Genomic DNA, 14,261 nt, shown 5'->3' with positions numbered 1-14,261 from the left:
AACAGTTTACTTGAATGCTTTTGCCCACATTTACTGGGCTGCTAAAACACTTTGGAAAGCTTTGGATGCTTTCTGATAACTCTACTGGAAATGATGCAATAAAAAACATCAGTTTAATCAGCTAAAAAGGCAACAAGACGCTCCTAAAATTACTGATTTTACTAAATAACCATTCCTTCTGCAAGCTTTGTTTTTCTGCAAAGGAGTGTGAAAATGAACCAAGTTTGTATTATGAGTTTCTTGGTCCACAGTTACACCCCCACAGTTCCCTGTTTGTACCACAGCCCGACCTGCTAAAACACCCCCACTCAATTACTGCAACTGTGCTTATAAATTACTCATGTTTGACCGTAACGAAGCTTAAAAACTCGACTTTCGTTGATTCTTTTCGGGCGTTCACACGTACTCTTAGCGGCGTTATAAAAGAATCGAGTTCAATGCAGTGAATGGTTCGCCTACACACACCTTGATGCCCCGGCGTTCTCACACAGCTGTGAAGCGCTGAGGGGTAGAAACTGCTGACCAGATAAGGAGCTAGAAGAAAAGGGGGGAAGCAAAGTGTGAAACCACGCCGTCAGCAGGCTTTCTCTCTCACATCTGTGCTTGTTCTCCATCTAATGGTGAAACTCCCTTTTGGTGATGCTAATGATAGAGGTGGCTGCTACCACATCGCTCCCTCTGACATCTGCCTACACACACGCGCGCACAAGCATACACCTGCGAGGACTCTTGCTACTTCCTGTGGCTGCGTGCATGTGTTCACCTCTTGCTCGATCGTGGTGTTTATCTTCCAGCCGTCATGTCACGGCTTCTCTCCCTTCTGTCTCTCTCTCTCTCTTTTCTCTCTATCTCTTTTTCTCTCTCTATCCCCCTTCCTCTCCCCTTGTAACTCAACTCTGTCGACTCTTGTTTCACGTCTCGTTGCCAACACAGATTGTTCGAGGCCGGGACTAGATTTTCCTGTCTTAACCTCCCCTCTTCTCCACTTTATCTTTTGGAGTATCTCTACACCCACTCCCCATTCTCTCACTCACTCACTCTCATGTGTTTCTCCTCCCCCTTAACCTCCTTATTTTTGTGATTTCTAAGAATATGTGTGTTTTTAGAAGACGTTCCTCCCTCATGTTCCTTTGTTACCTCTGTCGTATCGTCTCAAATCTCAGACCATTTTTCCTCTTTCCAACCTCAGATTGATTTCCTTTCCTGCTGCTGCTTCCCTCAGTGTTTCACCGTAAGAAGCTGAGCGTAAATGTTTTTGTGTACAGTGATTTCAAAAAGAAACACAGCAAGAGCTGAAACAGGTTTTCATGACTTTTGGTGCTGCAGCAAATAAGTTTCAAAGTTAGGTTTTCTCACCAGATTCTATAAGATAAATCATTCGTCACATTTTTTACCTTTATGTGAAGCCTAAAATAAATTTACCACCATTAGAGACATGAAAAGACATACTGAAAAACATAATAAAACGCACAGTAAAAATCTGAAAATACAGTAGTTTGAAAAAAGTCTTTGTCTCAAACTCGCAGAGGGTTTTGTGTTTGTAAAAAACTGAAAATTAAGCTTGAATATAATCTTTAATAATTCTAAAGTTGTACAAAATTATTTAAAAATCTCTTCTAAAATGTTATATTTATTGCAGTTTTAGACATAAAAATGTGTCAGCTCCAGAAAGTACTTCGGTCGCTGAAGTAAATAAACGTTTTTGACTGGATGGTAAATAAAAACTTAAAATACAAATCACTGATGCTGTTTTATAATACACTAATGGTCCAAAGTGAGAAAATATACCTCAGTTTAATGATTTTTACATTGACAAAAACGTTCGTGATTGAATTGCAGGTATATTTTCTTTCCTATTTATTGTTTTTGATCCATATATGTTACAGAATGAACACCTGATAAGTTTTACACCTCTGGAATTGAGAGTACAAGATGCTAATTTATCAGAATAAGTAGTTGGACTGTTGGCTGCAGTTTTAAAACACCGTTGTCATAATGAGTGTAATAGACGGTAATGCTATAGTTTCCAAAATATCAGTTTTTACACCACATGAAATATTTGCAAATATCCAAATTTTTCTTCACTGGAAGAGAGAAAAACATTTAATAGCCTTCTGCAAACCAGGGGGGATGGCAGTGTTGCTTTCAATTCTGCTTGATTTTTGAGTTTTTGCAAGAATAAAATGGAGGCAATTTAAAAATCTAATAAATATTTGCAGTGTCAGTATTAAGTCATTAAAAAATGGTGTAGCTGCTGAATCCTTGTAAAGCAATGTTATTGCTATTTGGAAAATCTATAAAAAAAATTTAAATTACATTTTTAATTATTATTTATGTTCAATTTGGAAAATATAATCCCAGCCAACAGTCCACTGGATTGGGTCCTAAAGTTAATCCGCACCTCAAGTCAACCTCTCTTATCATTACTTTATTATATATTCCAGGAAGTAATAATAACATTTAAACTAAAGATCAGGGTGATGGGAAGTCGTGGAGCTCATTGATCAAAAATTACCAGCAGGAACATTCAAAAAACTCTTCAGCCGTCATGAGGAGGTTTTGATTGCTCCAAATCTAAATCAGTCAGGCATGTGAATACTTTTTGCATCAATTTCAGGTGATCTACATCTGAAATTGATTAAATTGATTAAAATCATACCATAAATTATTATTCATCCCTAATTGTAGACGTGCTCATTGTTTAAATACACTACTCTATACAGCATCTGGTTATAAAAACTTCATTATACCTTGAGTTCAGGTTAGAAGTTGTCTGGTGTTATTAAAGGACAGAGCATATATATATGTGCACCCAAATGTCTTGCCCCATGTGCTGATAAGCTGATAATCCTCCTGCAGATTCGCATGGTGTCCAGGTCTGGCATGCAAACTGGCTGCTGCTGTTGCAGCGTGCAGCCGAGTGCTGTGGTGTGGGAGGGCGAGGGGATAAGGGCCTCTGCTCTGCCAGCCAAATGAATAATGTAATGTGTTTCTGGAACGAAGACCACACCGCGCGCATGCGTCAAACTTCTCACACGCACACAGAAAGAGACACCATAATGCCCCAGTTGCAGTAAGAAAGGAGGAGGGCTTGCTTCTCGCAGGGGCTTTCTTGAAATATAACCTAAAAAAAAGACATTTGCTGAGTAACATCTGCTCAGCAGACTTCTCTTTTTTTGAGTTCTGTCATCGCAGGGGACAGCCAGTGTAATTATCATGATGCTGTCTCAAGTCTTGTCTTTGACAAATTCAAATGGTGATTCAAATTCTGCCTGGTTGGGTCTGTTTTTTATATCTGCTGGTGGGATGCAAATGTGCAGTCTGGAGGGAGCTGTTGGGACGCACAGCAGGTGGACTTAGTGTTTTATCTCCCCGCAGAAACGAGCTGCGTGTTTCAGCTCCGTTTAGAAATGTTAAGGTGAATTTTAGTTTTGGTTTGGCAGGCATACGTGCTCTCATCCTCTCTTCTCATCCCCCAGTTTCCTCCTCCTCCCCTACTCTTCCTCACTGACAGTGTCCCACTGCTTTACTCTCTACTCTTACATGAGTGAAGTGCAAAGTTTTCTCTTTTTATCGTAAGCACTAAGCTGAAGGAAAGTGGTGTGAGGAAGACGAGAGTGAGGAGGAGAAACGGTATGAGCTTGAATTTTTCACTTTCCGTGCTTTTGATGTTTTTTGGGGGCAGTGGATGCTGCTTATCGCCCTGATATGTTATGTTGTGGTTAGGAATAACGGATGAGAATCACTATGAGAAAGATGTTAGTCACCGGGTGTTTCGATTGACAAATGGACGCAAACAAGAACTGTTTCTGTTCTTCTCTGATTAATACGTTTTATAAGAGTAACAGAGCAGCGTAAATGTGTTTATGGTTCCCTAAAGGGCTTCTTAACTTCTGCAAAAATGTATTTCTGCTGTAAAGATCTCAGACAGTTTGTATGAACTAAAATTAAAAAAAAGAATCTAATTTAGTTAGTGGGGTTTGGATGAGGAAGCCTTCAACCAACCATGTGTGCTGCACACACACATACAAAAGGCCTCTTTGGAAAACATCTGACATCAGAATTTATAAGAGTTTTTCTCCATCTCCCGCTCAGACTGGGTTTTTTGTGTGAAAAGCATAAAGTCATATTTTCCCCCCTTTAGAGCTGGAGCTCGATATAATTGAGGTGGACTGGGAAAACTTACAGCCTTAAATGGAAAATAGCAGCCATAAAAATTATACCAACAGCCCCAGTTGTGTGTGAGGTTGAGCTTTGTTTTTAAGCAATATGCTTTGTGTTTGTGTTCAGGCTCACATGCAAACCTGTCCCCTTTTTCTCTCGGGTCATTAACGGTGCTTTTTTCTCTTTAAGTTTCCATTTCCCCTCGAGTTACACATCTACATCTTCCAAACACGTCGGGATTTTCTGGCCTTGCACTTATATTTGGCATCCACACAACCCAAATGCAGTTTTCGATCTCTGTCAGCGTCAGATCCTCAGAAGAGATGCACAATTTTGGGTGTTAAGAGAGAAAGGAAGAGGGTTCGCATAACGAAAGCATGGGGTGAAGGCAGCGTAAAGGTGCAGGGCTGATTAATTCCTCTGCTGTCGACAAAAAGAGTGGGAGGATGAGTGCAAAAACGCAAAGACAGAGGTAATTGTTGGAAAGATGGCATCGGAAGCATTTAAATGAATATTCAGCGGAATGAATCATTTTAGGCTATTTAAAAACCATTTTGAGTAATTTAGAGAAAAACAGATTAAATTTTAAACATATCCAGCCTCGTTAACGAGAGCAAATTTGAAAAATGTGGTAATTTGATCTTCTTGTGGGCCTTTTCTGACTTACTTACCATGTGTTGCAAGATTCTGCATCTCATGCAGACATGTCCTTGGCAAGCAACAGAAACAAAGTGACGAAGGAAGGAGTCAGTGGGGGATACGAACACTGTCACTGTACACTTTTGTCAGCATTGAGTGACTCACAGCCAGACAGAAAACTGATGGGAATCATTGCATCTTTTTTTTAAAGTTTGTTTTGTAATTTTCCGAACACGTCGGAGTTCTAAGGAATAGCCTAAAATAACGAGCTGGAACCACCAACTACCCATGATGTGTGTGTGTTGTGTTTTTTTTTTTCTTCCCCACAGCCGGAAACTTAATGTGCATTGTTGTGTGCTCCTCCTAAAACCCCTTTAGTCTCTTGCTGCTCTGCACAGCTTCATTTTCTAAGATTCGTTTCACACTTTGAGATGAATTTTATAAACTTGGACCTCCTGTTTGAATTCATCCTGATACCATAGATGCATTTAGCAAACTGTAGTTGTCATAATGTTGGCTATTATCATGCAGGACACAGTGTACCCATGCAAGGTCAGGTCAAGTATTTGCACTCTGCCCTACAGAGATTTAAGCACCAAGTTGCCTCTTGGATTTACCTCTGCTTGTTTTTCTTCCAGTTTTTTTTACTAGGCTAATATATAAGGCTGAAGCAAATAACAATTTTGGTACATGATTTTTATTTTAACTGAAATTTTATATCCATGGTGATAAAGTTTTACTTTTCAAGGGCAGTTTGACGTCTTCACAAAAGGCCAGAGATGACACCGTGCCGAGTACAACACAGGAAAACAAGAAATCCTCACGTTTTGTTTTCTAAATCCTCCAATTCAGACGATTTATTCAACACCAAATCTGTTGAGCATTAGAGAAACGGCATGTGAGAAATTAAATGGACTTCCTCACGGTTCTGTCTGTTGTTCGCTCCTCACATTGAAGAGAAAAAAACCTTAAAACTCACTCTCAGTTAGAAAATGGCTGTAAATATTTGCTTTCCTGAGTTGGTGTTATTGTCGGAGGAGCAGACGTTTGGTTTCAAAGGAAGAGCTCCGTGCAGCAGGTCGTCTCCGAGGTGCGGTATAATATGGGTTAACTCTCATATTGCACCTACCTGAATGTTTGATTCGGGTGCAAAATGACTCAGAATGACAATATGATTTCTGTTCTTACTTAGTTTTTTTTTTTCGGCTTTGACATTATTTGCCTGGAAATTATTTTTAATGTGCTTTTGGTTGCGTTTGCGGGTTTCCTTCCTGCTAAACTCGTTAACTCATGTTTGGGTCTTAACCCCAAAGGTTGCTTCAACTGAGATCCCCGATTTACCTTCTGCTGTGCCGCCATCCATCTACCTGTTGGGTGCCCTCTGCTCCGAGGAAGGAAAGGAGACAGTGTTTATCGGAAAGTATTCGGAAAATGGGCCGTTGGGTTTTGGAGAGAGGGGGCGCGTAGGCGACGATCATTGGGGGGGAGGGGTATCTCTAGATCTCTCCGTCAGTCAGCGTGCACCCTCTTTTGATACAACAGGAAGGAGAGCGAGTGACAGAATGCTCGAGAGCGGTAGACATCCCCAAGGACGAGCACTTGTCCTCGACCTCTGACAACCAGATCAAACCTTCAACCTGCACCCCTGTAAGGAAACAGGTGGTTTTGAACGGCAGCGAGAAAACGAGCAAAGAGTGAAGACGTAAAAATGGATACCACGAGACAGAGGCTGCTTCGTCTCCAAGGGACTGTGCCCATAAAGATGGGCAAGGTAGGACTGACATTTCAGACCTTTGAGTTGGACTTCATATGGAAAATGTATTTTAGATAAGTCCTCTGGGTTGGGAGGGGTTTCTAAAAGCGTGTTTTAAGAACCAATGTTAAGTTCTTTTAATTGTAAGGGTGGGGTGCCAGCTTTTTTTATTTCTGTTTTTTTTATATAAATAGTCGGTTGTTAAGTTCGTCACCAGTTACAACGAACAATGGTGGGTGGGGGGAGCCACCGACTTACATGGAAGAGTATGCGTGCATGTTTTCAGTACATGTGTATGCGTGTGTGTGTTTAATAAGGTGTGTTTTGGAGCAGGTTATTCAGGTGGGTGCGCTGTTGTTGTGCGGAGCCCTCTGGGCACGGTGTGAGCGCTGTCATTGGATGGCCTGCGGGGGGCCTGCCGGTTGCTATGGGTGGGAGGCAGAGAGCGGAGGGGAGTGGAGGATGAGTTGTTTGTGGAAAATCTGGTCTGCTCAGGTGTGTGGGAGATGTAGCATCAGCCAGGTACAATGCGGACGGGGCGCAGTGCGTGCTTGGAGAGCCAAAGCAGGGAGTAGTTGGGCCTCATTTCTGCCGGGACTCTTTAGGAGGAAATAAACTTATTGTCCCTGCTCGGCTTTCATTTCTGGAGTTTATCACCAGCCCATCACTCATGATGCATGTTGAAAAACCGGCTTTTGAAAAGTCTTCATTAGATCAAAACAAAGTCACTTAAGAGACCTACCATGCTTTTGAATATCTGAGTGGCGGACATTTATATGAGGCCTCCTCTTGCTGTTTTCCTTCCTCATTCTTTCACTGGTTCTCCCCCTCTCGCCCACTCTACTCTGCTACTTCCTCCCTCTCCCCTGCTTGCTTTTCGTCTCTTCCTCCTCTAGTAGCCCTTTGCAAGTTCTTCTCCAGGTATTTTAATCAGTTGGCTAATGCTATAAAGGTTTCACACACGAATTAACCTACTGCCCCTTGGCTACAGCGCCCACAGGGCATTGCACAACCCTCTATCCTTTCCACATCACCGCCAGTCATCTGTTTTTATATCACCCTCTGTCTCAAGAATTACTTCTACTTTTTTTTTCTTTTTCTCTTGCTTTAATGTTTCGCCTCGCTCCATCGTCTCCGTTCTTCTTCCGCTCACCCAACCCCCTCCTGATGGGCTGAAATCGCTTCCTCCTGATTTGGTAATCTGGATGGAAAATACAGGATGATCATGGGGGGCAGAGTGGCTGCTAAGCCCTGTTTAAATTGTCCCTCACGTGAAGGAGAACTCCTCATGTCAGTCACGCTAATAAAGATTTACTTTTAGAACGGGTTAAGCAGAGGTCTGGGTAAGCTCTCCCTCTTAGAAACTGCAAAGAAATAAGTAATATTCAACGTCACAGTCCCTAGAACATTTCCACATTTTGTCATGTTACAACTAGGGATGGCCATTTGTTGTATTGATTATCATTTATGGTAAAAACATTTCTACAAAGACTCATTAATAAACTTAATAAATTACAATTAATGATGTTAAATTCAAAACAAAAATGTTTTTACATTTTCTCTTCTGTTCGTTCGACAAGAGTATCAATAAATATCAGTAAACTCTAAAAAATGATTACATTTGGTTACTGATATAAATCACACTTCTTTCAGCAACAAATATCCTGAAGAAACGCATTTCAAATGGGAATGTTTTTCAAGAACAATATCATAAAATTACCTACATAAAAATAAGTAAAAAAATAGCTTTGATCATATTTTTTTATTGTTATCAAAATAGTACTTCAAAATATTGTGATAAAATTTGAAGTCCATATTGCCCACCCTTAGTTACAGCCTCAAATTTAAGTATATTCTAATCATATTTCTAGTTACAGTCAAACACAAATTGATGCATAATTGGAAATAAAATTGATAAGTAAACATTGCCAATAAAAATCATCTTGAGATCAAAATTGTTTCATCTTTCCAAAATAGCTCAGGCTCAGTCTGTCTTTATCCATGCTCTCAATTGGATTTAGATCTGACTTTGACTAGACCATTCTAACACGATTATGTGTTGATCTAAACCTTCTTATTACAGTTTTTATTTATGGTTTTTTCTCTACTGGAAGGTGAAATTCAACTTCAATCTCAAGAGTTTTTCTAACAGGTTCCCTTTCAGGATCGTAAACATGGAATTAAGATTTTATCACAATCTGTGGTACTATTGTAATAACAATAAAAGTGTCAATAAGAAGTATTTATTACTTCTGTTTTAGGTAACTGAATGTTTGTGACTGTGTGTCAAAGCACACAAAGTTCCACAAATTCTGCTCTTAACAGAGCCTACCCGCTTGTAAGTACGCGACTTGTATCATTAAACTGCAAACAGTGACTTCTATTAATCATATTTTCAAACTTATTGATATTTATTGATGCTTTCTTTGAACAAATAGAAAAAATAGTAAAAATGACAATCCTGACAATACGGACAGTCTTGGAGATTATTAAGCATCATTCATTGGAATTCATCCGGATAAATGTAAATCAAAATTTATCATGATAAATAAAAAGCGATGTGATAAATGTCCGCACATTCTCCATCCATCTTCTCATTGGTTTTGCAGCCTCTCTGGTCCTGCTGAAGAAAATAATCCCCACACAATAATGCTGCCAACACCGTGTTTCACAGCGGGGATGGTGTGTTCAGGATGATGTGCAGTATTGCTTCTCCACAAATTTATTTATTGTTTTCTTACTATTGTATAGACCAAATGTTTTAATTTTTTTTTGTCTTATCTAATCAGAGCACATTCTTCCACATTTTTTACTTTTTTTACTTAAGTGTTCATTTAGGCCGGATTTGTGAAATGCAAAACAAAGCTGTCCCTTTGGATCTCTGCAACTCCTCCAGATTTAGTCTGCTTCTCTGATTAACATTGTTATTCCTTACAAAACACTGTTAAATTTAGGGATGGGTATTTATCATAGCGCTTATTATTTATCGTGCGATATTTATAATCAATTTAAGAATCTTGATTTGTCGTCAAAATAAATTTCAGTTATTAATGGTAAATAAAAAACAGAAGTGACAGTATCATTGGAAATGTTATTTTTGCTATTTTTTTCACTCCTTTTCCACAAGAGTGTCAATAAATATCAGTGAGTTTGAAAAAAACAATTAAATGCAGCTACTGTTTGCATTTTAGTAATAGAAATAACACGTAAGTGGCGACCTGAATAAGTCTGTTTCAAATGCGAATGTTTTATAAATCTTCATTGTACCACAAAATATCGCAATAAAATTCTTAGTCCATGTTGCCCCACCATAATTAAATATTTAGTTCAAGGTGTAGAAATACCTTTGCTAAACATTACACTTGTCATAAAACCGCATGCCATTTTTTACTGACCTCCCTCAGTTCTTTTGCTTACTTAATTTTCCCTTCCTGTGCTGTAGGTGGCGATGTCTCCAGGAGAGGACGGCCTGATTGGGATCCCCTTCCCGGAGCACAGCAACGAGCTCTTGTCCCACCTCAATGACCAGCGCAGGACGGGACTCCTATGTGACCTCACCCTTACCTCGCGCGGGGCTCGCTACCCGACACATCGCTCCGTCATGGCAGCCGTCAGCCTCTACTTCCGCCGGCTGTTTGGAGCAGAGGAAGGCGGCGGGGAGGGCGGCAGGGGGTTCAGTGTTTGCCAGCTGGACTGTGTGGCTCCTGACGCCTTGGACGCCCTGCTGGAGTTCGCCTACACTGCCACGCTTACCATCCCCAGCTCCGGGATGAGAGACGTGCTGCGAGGCGCTCAACTTCTGGGCATCCAGTGTGTAGCCGATGCCTGCAGAGACATTCTCGGAGAGACCGGGGAGGCCGAGGGGGAGACCGCGGGGGAGCAGCGACCTCCGCAGACGACTAGTGAGAGGACGGTAGAGATAGCAAATGTTGTAGAGAAAATATCCAGAAGGAAAACGGACAGAAAGAAGGTGAAAAAAGTTGGCTTACCTCACAACTTCTCACCTTTGAACCCGCTGCCCGCCTCTCCTGCCTCTCACCCTTCACCAGCATCCGACAGCTTTCGCTCCCTGCCGCCCACCCAGCCTCCCAGCCCCGAACCAGAGGAGCTTCACCCCAAACTTGGGCAAAACGGGGATCCAAGAGCCATCCGAGAACCTGGGAGAGGGGCCACACTAAACGGAGGGCTCCTCCACTGGGCACAAGAGCGACCTCTCATAGCCCACCAGCCCCCAACCCAGAGCGACAAGCTGTCTGAGGACGACGACATGGAGGGCTTGGGCGACGACATGATGAGATCCAGCTCCTTCCCCAGCTCTGTAGCAGATCGAGGTGCCGCCACATCAGTAGCCGGAGGCGGGAGGAAGAGGAAGTCTCAAACCCCCCAGCAGTGTCCAGTCTGTCAGAAGATTATTCATGGAGCCGGGAAGCTGCCACGCCACATGAGGACGCACACCGGGGAGAAACCCTTCCAGTGCTCCGCCTGTGGAGTTCGCTTCACACGGTATGACAAGTTCATACAAATGTGTCGTGTTGTTTCACCTCTTCTCTTTATGCCTTCTGATCATTAATTTCCTCTTGTTTAGCAATGACAAGTTGAAGATCCACATGAGGAAACACACCGGCGAGCGCCCTTACACCTGTTCCCACTGCCCTGCACGGTTTCTCCACTCATATGACCTCAAAAACCACCTGTCGCTCCACAGCGGGGCGCGGCCCTTCGAGTGCCCGCTCTGCCACAAAGCCTTCGCCCGAGAGGACCACCTTCAGCGCCACCGCAAGGGTCACAGCTGCCTGGAGCTGCGCACTCGTCGGCCCAGGCGGGGCCCTGAGCTGGGAGAGGACGGCGGTGAGAAAGAAGGCAGCCCTCTGTCTCTACAGGCGCACCCCTCTGTGTTTCACCCTCGCTCGGTTCTAGAAGGCGGAGGCGGGAGCGGCTCCATCAGCGGACCTTCGCTGATATTCCCAGGCGGCATCGACAGGGAAAGGTCGCTGGCCCTCCAGGCTCTGGCTCAACTTGCCCCGCAGAGGCTGGCCGGCTACCCCGAGCTTTTTCTGCGAGGTCTCGACATGCAAGGCGGAAGAGATTCGGAGAGGGAAGATCCTGGAGGAACTCGCTCTCCGGCGCTGCAGCATGACAGATGGGCTGATGACATGGAAGATGAAGAAGTAGAAGAAGGGGAATAGTAGAAAAAAAACTTTGTGGTAAACATCCACAGTAAAAAAAATTAATATAATTATCTCAGGTGGCTGGACTAATGACCTGCTCCATAAAGAGAGCACTTAAAACTTATCAAAATACATTTTAAAAAAAAGGAAAAACGGGTTTTCTGAGATATTCTTAATGTTGGTCTTCTGGTTTTTGGCATTTTGTTTATGTTTGCTGTTCAAGTATTTTAGGTTTGATTTGTCTCTAATACTTCTTTTCTTGCTGGTGTTTGTTGAATATCTGCTCACCAGGACGCTTCTTACTATGCAAACTAAAATCCAGGGCTTCAGAGTGGAGAAATATTTAAAGATGTGTATTTTTGTTGATTCAGATGCAGTTTGAAATTCATATCGCCTAAAAGATCACAGTAAGGTTTGTGTGTCCGCTGTCCTCTGGTGGCTATCAGTGGAAATACAGAGTAATTTAATCAAGCTCATTCCTTGGGTTAAAAGCAATAATTTTGTTTTTGTTAGTGGTTCGATCTATGCTTTATTTTGGTGCTGAAACCAAAGATCTGCTGGGGGTTTTTCTTGTTTTGCAGAAAAAGAGAGAGTGGATGAGTTGTAGCCAATGTTGGGTTTGAAGAGAAGATTCTTCCCAACTCTTTTGAAAAGCCATGAGAAAGACTCTACTTAGTTTTTCAGAGCCAAGGTGCTCTGAGCTAAATGCCTGACCAAAAACAAAATGACAAAGTCTGGATCAGTGGGTTGATTCTGGTAAAACATGCAGCTTTTATCAGTCTTCCTCTGCTCTCATTTATGTTCTTAAAACAAATAAGTGTGGCAAAATGTTGGGATTACTGAGACAATATACACCCCTTCTGTGTATTTATTTATTTATTGCTATTTATTATGGCCGTCTTAGGACCACATCCATCCTGAACCCAGATCAGAGCCCAGTCTTTCTCAAAAACCTATGAGAACCCGCACTGATGATTTTTGCTCAGCAACCCCCATATCCTCAAACGCCTTGTTTTTTCAAAAGGCTGATTGTCTTTTTTTAAGCCATTCTTCCTCAAATGCATTCTTTGCACATTTAACCTACCAGGTTCTGCAGTAAAACCGGCACATTCCTCCCTTCAGAAGGCAACACAACGGACCAGAGCAAAGACATTGGAGGTGGGCGGCGGGGTTAAAAACTCCTGGAACTTGAACACAGATTGATTTTCCTGTCGTTAACTAAGTGTGGACAATATGCATCATGCACATTGTAGTTCTTGTAGTTTGGCTGTGACTAAAAGGGGCCATTACCTTTTTGAGTTTATTCATCTCTGACCAAAAACTTCATGCTTTCCATGGCTTTCTTGCCTCATGTTGTGCAAACATTAATGGCTTTTTTTTTTCTGTTGTTATTCTCAATAAAATCCATCATGTAGCATATGTGCTCTTCTGGCCTTGGGTGCACTATACCCTGTCTTTGCTGTTTTGGAACTCCCTGTTTCCATTTTATTTGCACTATGAGATTGGAGAGCTTCAAGCTTTTTGACCAACTTTCAAAATCCTATCCTTTAACTCTCTCGTCACTATTTAAAATTCTGATTAAGTAGACGGTACCTCTGTAAAGCCCTCATACATACTTCATGACATTAGTGGAGTTATATACATATAAATATATGCATATAGATATATTTTGGGATGAAGTTGCCTTAGGGTTTTTTCGTGCTGCAACTATTCTCAGGAAATCTTGAGCAATGCACTAAGTGATTATACAAAATGTCAAATGGGAAGCAAGCGGTGCTGTAGGAGGATTGATACTCTTCATGCACGTGGGATTCCAGTAGTTTGAAATATTTTTTTTTTTTCTTGTAGATTTTGTAATGAAGGAAATCTTATGTACAGATAAAGGTAATGAAAGTAAACTCCTGGCCTTGCTGGAACCTGTCCTACTGGAATGGCAGTATGACGGTTGGTCCTGTGCATGAAGGGTGTTGGTGCTCCCAATGAAAAGCTTTGTGAATGAATGACGGTTAAACTGATGTCAGCTGTGAAGTGTGTGTTTATATGTGAGCTGTTTGGGTTTTTTTTTTTTTTCCTGGCTTCGGTGAGGGGACGTTAAGGGGTACAGTCCGAATAGAGACCCCACTATCAGGGATGCTTTTTTTTTTTTCTTTCAGTTTTTAGAGGACTCCTTCTCAGAGATGCAAATTCATTTCCCCATGATTTGTTTCAGATGATGTAAAGAAAATAAAGTTATCTAAGCTTGACTTTTTGTCTGTAGTTTTCATCTTACTCCTCAAAAGTATAACATTAGTCAGGTTTGCACCCCCTGGTGAGCAAACTTTGCAACTGTTTAACATGTTTTTATTACCATAAAACACGCCACAAAATGATTATTGTAAAAAACACAAGACTGTTTTTTTAAAACCAAACTTAATCTTTTTCAGATGAGATCATATTTAAAGCACATTGACCTTTTTTCCAGCTCAGTTTTCTATGATTTCACACAGTGGCATACACACATATGTCACTTGCTAAATTAAAGTTATTTCTGGGTGTTA

General features: G+C 41.6%; 1 protein-coding gene across 3 annotated transcripts in view; it reads left to right on the top strand.

Annotated features, from left to right (window-relative positions):
- The window catches only part of zbtb7b (zinc finger and BTB domain containing 7B), a 29,325-nt gene extending 15,358 nt beyond the window's left edge, over window positions 1-13,967 (top strand). Inside the window, exons 3-6 of one of the 3 annotated variants that reach the window (XM_032558756.1) lie at window positions 6,117-6,223; window positions 6,350-6,574; window positions 9,999-11,059; window positions 11,142-13,967. In XM_032558756.1, the coding sequence (XP_032414647.1) occupies window positions 6,512-6,574; window positions 9,999-11,059; window positions 11,142-11,742 (1,725 nt within the window). In that variant the 5' untranslated portion in view covers window positions 6,117-6,223; window positions 6,350-6,511 and the 3' untranslated portion in view covers window positions 11,743-13,967. Of the gene's footprint in view, window positions 1-6,116; window positions 6,224-6,345; window positions 6,575-9,998; window positions 11,060-11,141 lie in introns of all 3 variants that reach the window. The other 2 variants (XM_032558757.1, XM_032558755.1) reach the window with 2 other exon arrangements.
- The last annotated feature ends 294 nt before the right edge of the window (window positions 13,968-14,261 follow it).

Source organism: Xiphophorus hellerii, chromosome 3, assembly GCF_003331165.1.
Source record: "Xiphophorus hellerii strain 12219 chromosome 3, Xiphophorus_hellerii-4.1, whole genome shotgun sequence".
Taxonomy (NCBI): Eukaryota; Metazoa; Chordata; class Actinopteri; order Cyprinodontiformes; family Poeciliidae; genus Xiphophorus; species Xiphophorus hellerii.
The sequence above is the reverse complement of the archived record's forward strand: the minus strand, read 5'-3'. Positions and strand labels throughout refer to the sequence as shown.